This window comes from Dendropsophus ebraccatus, chromosome 8 (assembly GCF_027789765.1).
Source record: "Dendropsophus ebraccatus isolate aDenEbr1 chromosome 8, aDenEbr1.pat, whole genome shotgun sequence".
Lineage (NCBI taxonomy): Eukaryota > Metazoa > Chordata > Amphibia > Anura > Hylidae > Dendropsophus > Dendropsophus ebraccatus.
Window position 1 is genome coordinate 19,598,873 of NC_091461.1, and position 12,162 is coordinate 19,611,034.

The following is a 12,162-nucleotide window of genomic DNA, read 5'->3' on the forward strand; positions in this document are numbered from 1 at the left end:
CTTATAGAGGACCAAAAGGAACACTAAATGCAATGCCCCCAGCGTTCCCATCTGAGGTGGCCCTGGAGTATTGGACTTATGGGAACAATCCTGTTACTTACATATGATGATGTAAACTACACACATAATAAATGTACGTCCTACATAGAGAATCTTAAAGTGAGATAATTGAGCATTTCACTGGAATTTGGAGCAGTTTTACAACAGGCCAACATGGACCTCCAAGAAGCCAAGACCTCTAAGAAGACCCCCAAGAAGCCAAGAAAACTCTTTCTACCATAGCATCCAATGTAAAGATCAAAGGAAGTCAATGAGTGAGAACCGCATGGGCGGGGCTAGATGTAATGGTTTGGGCTTTCCCATGAGGATCATCACCAAACCTAATGCAGGATGTGAATCCCAATATCAACCACCATAGTAGAAGATTGGAGGCTGTCAATGACCAAAACTGGGTCCAATACCATACCAATGACCATGGATAGAGAATAAGAAACGCAACAAGGAAATATGAATGTAAATTAGGTGTGCACATGCTTTTTGGCTATGCGATACATGAATGGCCAACCCAATATGGGATCCACCAGTTTCCTTTTTTTTTTTTTTTCTTACAAAAATCGACATTGATCAACACTGCCGACAAATGAAAATCACATATAACATGTTCTGTATCTTTAAGGCACAGTCATATAGAGAAGGTACTCACAGTCTGGAGAGCGCCTGGTTGTTCTGGAATAAAAGCTCAGGCAACATATGCAGCTGGTTTCGATTGAGGCGGCTAAAAGCAAAGGGAGGGAGAAAATCAAGGATATTAGATTAATATTCAGCTGTAACAGTGGTATAATAACAGTATAGATGTACAAAGCACCAAGCTGTGTCACCTGAATATCACATAGCCCGCCATAGCGCCCTGCCCTGCCCTGCAGGCATCACTATCAGATCCTCATAGTGCAGACATTCCGGTATCTATTACATACACCTGTACTGACGGATATGTGCATATAGTCTGCTACACCAAGACACACAAGCATTAAGGATTAACGTTCGTTTAGTAATTCCTCAGTGACTGCAGCGGTACGTGTCTGTATATATTAGTATCACCGTTACCTTAAACATAGGGAGACAGAAATAATTATAGTTATATGCAACTACTGTATCTGCTCATTCTTCCAGGAAAATTGTCATGACAGAGTATTCCTGAATATGATTTATGATGCATACTATAACTACTGAGCCCACATATCTATCTATCTATCTATCTATCTATCTATCTATCTATCTATCTCTCCATCTCCTATCTATCTGTCTGTCTGTCTATCTCTCTCTCATCTATCTCCTATCTCCTATCTATCGATATTTATCTATCTATCAGTATCTATCTATCTATCTATCTATCTATCTATCTATCTATCTATCTATCTATCTATCTATCTATCATCTATCTCCTATCTATCTATCTATCTATCTATCTATCTATCTATCTATCTATCTATTATCTATCTATCTATCATCTATCTCCTATCTATCTATCTATCTATCTCTCCATCTCCTATCTATCTGTCTGTCTGTCTGTCTATCTCTCTCTCATCTATCTCCTATCTCCTATCTATCGATATTTATCTATCTATCATCTATCTATCAGTATCTATCTATCTATCTATCTATCTATCTATCTATCTATCTATCTATCTATCATCTATTTCCTATCTATCTATCTATCTATCTATCATCTATCTCCTATCTATCTATCTATCTATCTATCTATCTATCTATCTATCTATCTATCTATCGGTATCTAGCTATCTCCTATCTATCTATCTATCTATCTATCTATCTATCTATCTCCTATTTATCTATCTATCTATCTATCTATCTATCTGCTATCTATCTATCTATCTATCTATCTATCTATCTATCTATCTATCTATCGGTATCTATCTATCTATCTATCTATCTATCTATCTTCTATCTATCTATCTATCTATCTATTTATTATCTATCTATCTATCTATCTATCTATCTATCTATCTACTATCTATGTCCTATCTATCTATCTATCTATCTATCTATCTATCTATTATCTATCTATCTATCTATCTATCTTCTATCTATCTATCTATCTATCTATCTATCTATCTTTCTATCTCCTATCTATCTATCTATCTATCTATCTATCTATCTATCTATCTCCTATCTATCTATCTATCTATCTATCTCCTATCTATCTATCTATCTATCTATCTATCTATCTATGTCCTATCTATCTATCTATCTATCTATCTATCTTTCTATCTCTCTCTCATCTATCTACCTATCTATCTATCTAGTTGCAGAAACTCCACAGCAGTCGCTTGAAAATGGCGGCATGTAGCTACCAAAATGCTGTGTCTATGGATTGCTAGACTATGAATTTTGAATAAATATTCACCCGGTTTTTGAAGATTGGCATTACCATGGATTTTTTGTCACTACATTGATACGACCCTTGTTCAGGACCTGGGTCTTCTGGCACCACTGTATGAACTCTCTTTAGAGTGCTGTTTTGTTTCTTTGTATCTATGTCATCTATCTATCTATCTCATATGAAAGATCATAACTTTACATGTTGGAATGGCATGGATGAAAAGTATTATGTATCAATCAACTATATCGAAAGAAAAACCACAGTAAAGTGCTTGAAGTTGATGTTTTTGAAAACAAGAAGTGTAAGAATCCAAGAGACTCTAATAAGGACCAAGCTGCAATGAGTAGATGACTGGCTCAGATCTTGTGGGGCGTTCCTAGTCTGTAATGTTTAATACCAACTAAGGATGGTCCAAGGAACGCATAATCTGACGAAAGGTAGCATGTGAGGCATGAACCTAACTCACTTGTTCCAGTCCCTCAGTAGTGCAGCGCAAATTGCTGAAAAAGTTCCCGCTGGCTATTATAGAAAGCTGTCAGATCATACAGGACATGGCGGCATGATCAGAGGTCAGAGTGCTTATATTGACCTCTATCCACCAACAAAAACTGTCCACAACGGGCATGAGAGTATCAGACCTGGACTATGGAGCCATGAAAGAAGTCGGCCTGGTCTGATGGATCACATTTTCTAATATGCCGACAACTAGGTGCATGTGTGTGTCACTTACCCGGGGAGGAGATGGCACCAGGATGTACTATAAGAAGAAGACAAGCCGGTGGGGCAGTATGATGGGCAATATTCCCCTGGGAGACCTTGCGTCCTGGCTAGTGTTGAGAGGAGAGGCTGAACTGTTTGGGTTCGGCAACATTCTCAAAACCTGAAAGCTCTGCATTAGACTTCTTGCGGCTGCAGAGGTAGGATGCCGCCCTAGGGAGTCCTGGAAAACATGTTCGACCTCTCCGCTCAACACTAGCCCTGGCATCATGTAGATGTTACTGTGACACGTACTACCTATCTAACCATTGTACACACCAAGTCCCAGCCTTCATGGCAGTGAAACCACCTTATGTTCAGAAATAAGGAACATGACAAAGAGATCAAGGTGGTAACTCCCGAGATCTTAATTTGATCCCTCGTGGGATGTGATGGAGAAACAAGTCTGATCCATGGAGGGCACACCTCACATCTTATAACATGTAACGGATCTGCTGCTAACGTCTTGATCTCAGATACCACAGGACACCTACAGAGGGCTTGTAGAGTCCAGGTCTTGATGGGTCACAAGTGTAAGTTGATGGTTTTATCGAGGCTGATATATAACAAACAAGTTCCTCCTATCAGGACATCACCACAAGTAAAGCTTTCATCTAAAAAAAAAAACCTATGACTAATAAATTTTCAGCAAAACTTGTGATGATCGCGACTCCGTGTTGTGTGCTCAGCATTGTACCAGCTTAGAGACGTAATGTAATATTCCCAATTCTATTCAGATAACAGAAAACTTTCTGTGAGTTATGTCCTTGTGTTACCAATATGAAAAGAGCTCTTTGTTGGCATATGATCACTTGGGCAAATGCCTTATCTAGAAGATGGAACAGGGCTCACTCCAGTATAACTATAGCAGCTCACGCAATACCCCATCAGCTACATGGATATGTTGGCATCTGAACCAGATATATATAAACTCAAGAACAGTAGGGACTGAAGTCTGTGCTCTCTATACCATGCACTTTTCCAGGCAATACCCTTCCCTTTAATTTTATATTTTCTTCCAGTCATCACCAACTACAGTGCACCATATTACTTTACCACCACCTTCGAGAGGGGTGCACAGCCATATCGGTCTCATGCATCTCACTTATTACCCAAGAGACCCTCAGTGTAACAATAAGAGAAGCAAAAAATGGCGTTGTCCATGCCGGCTGCCTCTTGGTAAAGCAGTAATATGATAAGCAGGGGAAATAATTGATGTACGAGCACTTACAGCCTCTCCAGTTCCTTCATGTCATCGAAAGCTCCACGTTCCACGCTGCTAATCTGATTCTCCATTAGCTGCCTGGGAAACAAAACAGAAGACACCTTTAATTCCTGCTGCCATAACACATTGTACTAATGTCCTCCTCCCAGTTAGACTGTGGTCACTGCCCAGATAAACAGAGGTTTTCTGTCATAACTCTTGCCAGGTTCAGTGTTGATGGAACCATGAGAGTAACTGCCCTTGCATCACAAAATGCTTCCCAAGATTTTCATGTTAAAATGCAACGTTTGGCATATGCCACAGAGTCCTTTCCAGCATCTACTGCCACAGGTTTTGTAGGTGAAATGTCATATCAACTAATTTAAAGGAGAAGTCCAGCGAAAACTTTTATTAAAGTATTGTATTGCCCCCTAAAAGTTATACAAATCCCTAATATACACTTATTATGGGAAATGCTTATAAAGTGCTTTTTTCCCTGCACTTACTACTGCATCAAGGCTTCACTTCCTGGATAACATGGTGATGTCACTTCCTGGATAACATGGTGATGTCACTTCCTAGATAACACGGTGATGTCACGACCCGATTCCCAGAGCTGTACGGACTGTGGCTGCTGGAGAGGATGATGGCAGAGGGATGCTCAGTGTCCCTCCAGTGCCCTGTGTCCCTCAGTGTCCCCCTGCCATCATCCTCTCCAGCAGCCACAGCCCGCACAGCTTTGGGAGTCAGATCGTGACATCACCATTTTATCCAGGAAGTGACATCACCATGTTATCCAAGAAGTGACATCACCATGTTATCCAGGAAGTGACATCACCATGTTATCCAGGAAGGGACATCACCATGTTATCCAGGAAGTGACATCACCATTTTATCCAGGAAGTGACATCACCATGTTATCCAGGAAGTGAATCCTTGATACAGAAGTAAGTGCAGGGAAAAAGCACTTTAAAAGCATTTCCCGTAATAAGTGTATATTGGTGATTTGTATAACTTTTGGAGGGCAATACAATACTTTAATAAACATTTTCGCCGACTTCTCCTTTAAACATTTCAAGTTTTCCTATATTAAACATGTATCCTTCAGTTCTTCAATGATCTCAAGATAAATCTACAGAAGTAACCCTTCACAATGATGATATATGGTACACTAAATGCTGCTCTAAATATCTCTCTAAATTGTATAAATTTACTTGTGTGCCTTCTCTGTGTCATACACCAGGGGTGCAAGTTTCATAAATGTCCCCCTTTGGGTAAAGGAAAATTCAAATTTGTTATTTAAATTCAAGCAATATAATAAAGTTATGTTTGAAAAGAGAAATGAAATGTTGGTTTGACATTTACAGCGGGAAGTTGTTGTGCTTCTAGGAGCGGCTGGTGGTAGACCACTTAATTTGCAGATATCAAAAGATGTTACATGGTTTGTAAGTGAATGAATGACAAGCTAAACAACATGAGCGTGACCCCCAGAGCTAATGGACTTGGCTGTGCTGAAGACTCTCTAGCTAATTCCATCATTTTTGACGGTAAGACCAGCGCTGCATTCACAACTATTTCTCCGTTCTAAATGACTGAAGTTTCATTGGAGCCTGACTGACCCCATAATAAGTCAGTAGGGTCTGTCTGGACCCTCTGGTGGATTTGATGGTCTTCTGTTATATATAGAAGCCACAACACAGAAGTGAACCAGTGAGCCTGACTAACCATTCTAAAGGTCACCATACACATGGTAAAATTGTAAGCCAGAAACAAATGGCATCAACCTCATCTGCTGAAATTCGGACATGTATCACCCTGATTTCTGACAAAAGATAGAGGGTAGATTGGGCTCATATACACATAATGCATGGTGCTGAGATCAGGAAGCGGAACAGCAGTGTTCTCCAACCTGTTGGTTTTTAGCTATTGCAAACAACTCCCTGACAAGGTTCTCAAGGCATGCTGGGAATTGTAGCTTTGCAACAGTTGGAAACCAACAGATCGGGGGAAATTGCTGTATAGAGTCGCTTTGGTTCAGTAACAGGGATCTATAAGTATTCTGTGTAATGCTATATTGTGATTTGTACAGCTTCCTATGTGGAGACACTTTAATAGGGCCCCATCAAAGTCTATGAAAGCTCTATTACCGTCACGTTGGAACTCATAGATTGTGCCAATCGATCAGTTGTGATTACATTTCAACGACCGATCATTGTTCGGACAGCCTTCTATAGGAATACAGTGGCCTTTACTATTGTAATGTCAGCAAAGTCACCCACAGGTTAGGGCAGGACTGTGTTATAGATGCAAATGAATGCATGGTGTATTCCCCAGGGGATGACATTGGAATATCTAGTAACAGGAAGACGTGTAACCTCTGCAACAAGGAGCTTGACCCAATGAACCCGTAAGTGCAGGGGGTGTTGAAAGTAATATCCCTACCAACCTCTGGAGAACCAACATGATGTTCTTCTCACCATTTTCTTTCCCGTTTATAATTGCTGGACAATTCAATTTACATACAGGCCATAAATGTGCCATATGTCTATATACTGTATGTATACACCGGCCATGTCCATCATCACTTGCGTCACACTCTGGATACTTAGTAATGTCTGCAATGTATGAAGGGTTGGATCCGTAGACTGTAGAACCATAATTTTCCCAACAAGTCTCGCGAACCTCAAGAGAAGTACCATTTAAAGCATGGATGGGATTCAGTTTATTATATTTATTGTGTGTGTTAAAGCCTGGGGGCATAAGACATTACAATGGTAACAATCTCTACATCCCTTGAAGATGGGGGGGTACATTGTTTTGTGCCCTCTAAGAGGCAGTGAATGCTGGAGAGGACAGTGTGGTATTTGCCCCCCTCAAGGATAGCGCAGTATTATTAGTACAATGAGGAACACACAGACAATGTATTCTCCTAACATAATTATAATTGACGGGAAGATGCTAAAATTTTTCCATTTAATTAACTAAATAATGTTAATTCTACAATTCTATTGTATAACACTGGTTAAGTCAGCCAGACCCACTGCCGATTTTGGCTTACTGAATAAAGTATATGGCAGCCTCCCAACTCTCCACCAACAGATGATGTTAGTGAGGAACAGGGTCAGGCATGCTGGATTGCCAAACATTTATGTCTATGGGGAGGTATCCCATCCAGATATCAGAGGTCAGACCCCCAATAATCCTGAAAATGAGGGGACAACAGAGCTGGTTTAGTCCCCTTCAATGTTGTTTCTGCACAATGGGCTGGGGCTGGGTGGCCCACAAGAGGCAACAAGCACACTCAAAGATATCCTATGTCTAGGATCTACCATCAGTTCTTGATCCCCAAGGTCAGACCCCCAACAATCCTGAAAACGAGGTGACAGCAGAGCTGGTTTAGTGCTACATTCCCCTCACTGTTTCTTGCACAGTGGCCTCAAGTGATTGGGGAGTAGTAGCCGGAAGCTGGGCTGTGCAACCAAAACGTAGAATAGGATGCAGGGCTAAATCAGTGCTGTGACCCCTTCCATCTAGAAGGAACCTTGGGGGTGGACCCTGACCCATCATGGAATGTCCTAGCAATAGGAAACGTTAGGAAACCTTAGGAGGCCAAGTTGGTTAAACTCCTTGGAAGGGCCAAGGGTTATGCCAAGATTAGAAATTATCCCCTACTCACAGCATAGGGGATAAGAAGTTGATCTGTGAGAGTGTGCCTGCTGGGATCACCGCCAATAATAAGAATAGAGATTGTGTCCCAGTTCTTTTGTTTTAAATACAGCCGCGGGTACAGCACATGACCCGCAGCTCTATTCATTCTCTATGGAGCCGCAGGAAAAAGCAGAGAGCTGTACTTGGCTCTCTCAGACAATGAATAGAGGGATGGGAATGGCAAAGCATGCGTACTGCTGCTCTATTACCTCGGGGGGAGGGGGGGATTCTGATCAGTGGGAGTCCCTGCAATGTGACCCTCAGTAACTAGCTAGGGTCTTGGTATAACCCCTTTAAATCTAAAAAAATAAGATGAAAAAATATATGAAAATATATTTCACTGTACTCACATTTCTCCTCTTCTTTTTCAAAAACTAGTAAATTAGTATATCAGTACCCAGCCTGCCTATGGGCAGAGAGAACCTAGGAGGAGCTTTAGGACTACATCATCTACTGACCCATGACCCCCTTCTTTTGGGGACTCAGTGTTCGGACCCTACCAATCATAAAGTGATGGAATATCCTACTTCTATGCCCTCATCTTACACAATTAGTAGTATAGTTGAGTTCCCACTAACTCGGTTGTTTCCTCTAGACATTAGTTGTGACAACTGGAGCAGACATGGTGTTATTAATGGAGACAGTGTCGGACTGGCCCACCAGAGAACCAGAGGATCCTCCAGTGGGCCCCCAGCTTTAGAACCTGCACTAACACTGACCGACATGGTTTCTCACTGGTTCTTCATTGGTGGGCCCCCAAGATAATTCCCTCTGGTGGGCCCCAGATACCCCAATCCGACACTGAATGGAGAACTATATCCTTATACATTATATGTCAAGCCTTGAGAAAACGCAGCTCCAAATGATGAAGACCAGGACTACTGTGAGCAGCTAAAGCCCCTAAGTGCATCCTAGAGATGTATGTCAATGGAATTCTCCAGCACAAAATGAAGTGCTATTGACTTTAATGGTACTTTGCTCTGAAAGGCGGAGCAGAGAACTCCACAAAGAGTGACCTTTCAGTAGTCAAAGCATTGAATGATGTATGTGTATGTATGTAGGTAAGATGGATAGAACGTTTCAGAGCTGAAGGTATTACAGGTTGCACCTAAACATTGCATATGGCCAACCAGTTAGCAGAGATGCTTCGACCGCTATGCAGTGGGTGAATTACAACCAATAACCTGCTTACAATCACCTATCACTGCAGATCCCCAGATCTAAATCTTTTCAGCAATAAGATTCTATCAACTATAGTTGAAAAGTAGAGATAAGTATGCATGCTCGGTCAAGCATCAGGCTTCTCAAAAAACCAGTTTAGAGTGCGTTCACACGTAACGGATCCGCAGCGGATTTCTCGCTGCAAATTCGATCCGCTGCGCATCCGTGCCCTGTACGCCCTATGGGCAGACGAACTTGGTGTAAAGCGAAACTGGTGCAGTTGCCCCTAGCAACCAATCAGATTCCACCTTTCATTCCTTTGGAAAATGAAAAGTGGAATCTGATTGGTTGCTAGGGGCAACTGAGCCAGTGTCACTTTACTCCATGTTTGATAAATCTCCCCCTTATGTTACACATATCAACCAAAAAGACAAAGAATCTTACAGGACTCGAAGCTGCTTGAGTCCGGAGAAGTCGTTCTTCATGATCCGTGTTATGTTGTTCCCATTCAGTTCTCTGCAAAAAGAAAAATTAAATATTTTAACGCATAGAAGATTGATGGCAGACAATAATACACAATCTCACTGAACACTCGAGATTTCTAAGATCTAAAATGCTACCAAGAAGAGCTGGTGAGGTGGGAGACTGGAAGTACAACCATGGATACCGCTATTGTGTGCAATAAAGCATTAAAAGGGTAGGTCACCAAAAATGTTTTCTTTTAAATCAACTGGCGCCAAAGTGCTAGAGATTTGTAATTTACTTCTATTAAAAAAAAATTAAATATTCCAGTACATATCAGCTGCTGTATGTCCTGCAGGAAGTGGTGTATTCTTTCCAGTCTGGAGAGCAGGAGAGGTTTTCTATGGGGATTTGCTGCTGCTCTGGACAGTTCCTGACATAGACAGAGGTGGCAGCAGAGAGCACTGTGTCATACTGGAAAGAATACACCACTTCCTGCAGCACATACAGCAGCTGAAAAGCACTGGAAGACTTGAGATTTTTTAATAGAAGTAAATTACCAACCTCTAGCACTTGATTACTAGGACCAGTTGATTTGAAAGAATTTTTTTTTTGTGAACTACCCCTTTAATTCTGTTATGGCAGCTACAGAAATCCGTACTCTCGAAAATGTATATTTTTGACTGTGATTGAAAGGAAGTGCTTCCAACATGGAGTTTGTAAGCCATAATGCTCCTCCACATCCATGGTTTGATGGATATCCATGGTCGTCCGATGGACCCAACTGTTCCATCATTATTCCATCATTCCCATAGGAGACTACAAAATGTTCATAGATCTTTAGATTTACTTTACATGATACTGATCCTAACTTGTCACCTGTATTATAATCCAGAGCTGCACTCACTATTCTGCTGGTTGCATTTGGAAATATTCAGTAAGCTCCTATACTACAGGGGGCTGATTGTTTTCCCTACATCAGATTACTGTACAGAGCCCGGTGTAATGACTATACTTCTCAGAATGCAAATTACCAGAACAAGTGAAAATTAGAAAGCAGGGAACGATGCACGATTTCCGCTCTGCAGAATGAAACTTTTAATGGCGATAAATTATATATATATATATATATATATATATATATATATATATAAAATGTGAACAAGCCAGCCAGACATTTTCTGGTAAGAATATTAATAACATACTGTATTGTTGGCAGATGTTATATGGACAATAATTCTTACTGAATCATAGTACGCACCTAGTACCCTCTAGTGAAATCCCATATAAGCAGAGCTTTCAGGTCAGGTTTCACAGGTGAAAGGTCAGAGGCAGCAGACGATGAGACAATTACAGGGATCAACTAATTCAACCATCCCAAGTTTCTCTATATTAAATAACATTTATCCCTAAGTTTTCAATGTTCTCATGGTGAAGCTACAGATATAAATCTTTACAATGATGATATATGGTACACTTAATGCCGTTTTAAAGTCCTTTCTAAATTATATAATATTCTTGTGTACGCCGACACCTTTGACAATTGTATTTTCTTGCTTCCAAACATTGACGCAATTGAACAATTAGATATTTTTTATCACAGTCCTATTCTTTCTGCACAAAATTTAAAGGGGTAGTGCGGCGCTAAACAATTACTCACTAAATAACACACATTACAAAGTTATACAACTTTGTAATGTATATTATGTTAGTGAATCCCCCCCTTCCCCGTGTTTCCCCCCACCCACACCAGACCCGGAAGTGTAGTGCTCTATACATACCTGCCTCTTGCCGACCCCCGTCCGCAATCTTGTGCCAATGATGTCATCTTCGGACGGCCGGCCGAACCGCTCCGACCGTCCCTAGTGCCGGCCGCCCTCTGCCGCGTCATCAGCTACTCAGCCGCGATTGGCTAAGCATTACTGTGCGGAGTGGTTCGGCCAGCCGTCCGAAGATGACATCATTGGCACAAGATGGCAGACGGGGGTCGGCAAGAGGCACTACACTTCCGGGTCTGGTGTGGGTGGGGGGAAACACGGGGAAGGGGGCGATTCACTAACATAACATACATTACAAAGTTATGTGTGTTATTTAGTGAATAATTGTTTAGCGCCGCACTACCCCTTTAACGTAAATGGGGACTTCTATGGGTCCCAATTGGACCACTACATGCCTTTCATATCAGAGGTACGGCAAACAGATCACTGATCTCAGGGAGACCAGCCAAAGGTTTTTGGTGGTCTCCATACAGGAGCCATCCCTTTTCTAGGCCCTTCCCTGAAGGGATATCTGGCTAGTCCCATATTTTGAGACTCGTAACTGAGGCTCCTCTGACCTTTTTGCATATTGATTTTTTTAATTTCAGAGAGACATATGGAGAATATTTTTCTTATTGAGAACAACCGAAAAGAAACATGTCATGTTCCACCAGAAGCTTTTCTGCTCGCAAAGAGTTGCACATAGATCTCAT

The 12,162-nt window shown here is 41.3% G+C and overlaps 1 protein-coding gene across 3 annotated transcripts in view; it reads right to left on the reverse strand.

The window, feature by feature from the left end:
- The window catches only part of SLIT1 (slit guidance ligand 1), a 259,852-nt gene that overhangs the window by 205,061 nt on the left and 42,629 nt on the right, over positions 1-12,162 (reverse strand). For all 3 annotated transcript variants that reach the window (XM_069979970.1, XM_069979973.1, XM_069979971.1), the window contains exons 2-4: positions 9,675-9,746; positions 4,389-4,460; positions 704-775 (exon numbers count right to left, since the gene is read on the reverse strand). In XM_069979970.1, the coding sequence (XP_069836071.1) occupies positions 704-775; positions 4,389-4,460; positions 9,675-9,746 (216 nt within the window). The remainder of the gene's footprint in view (positions 1-703; positions 776-4,388; positions 4,461-9,674; positions 9,747-12,162) is intronic.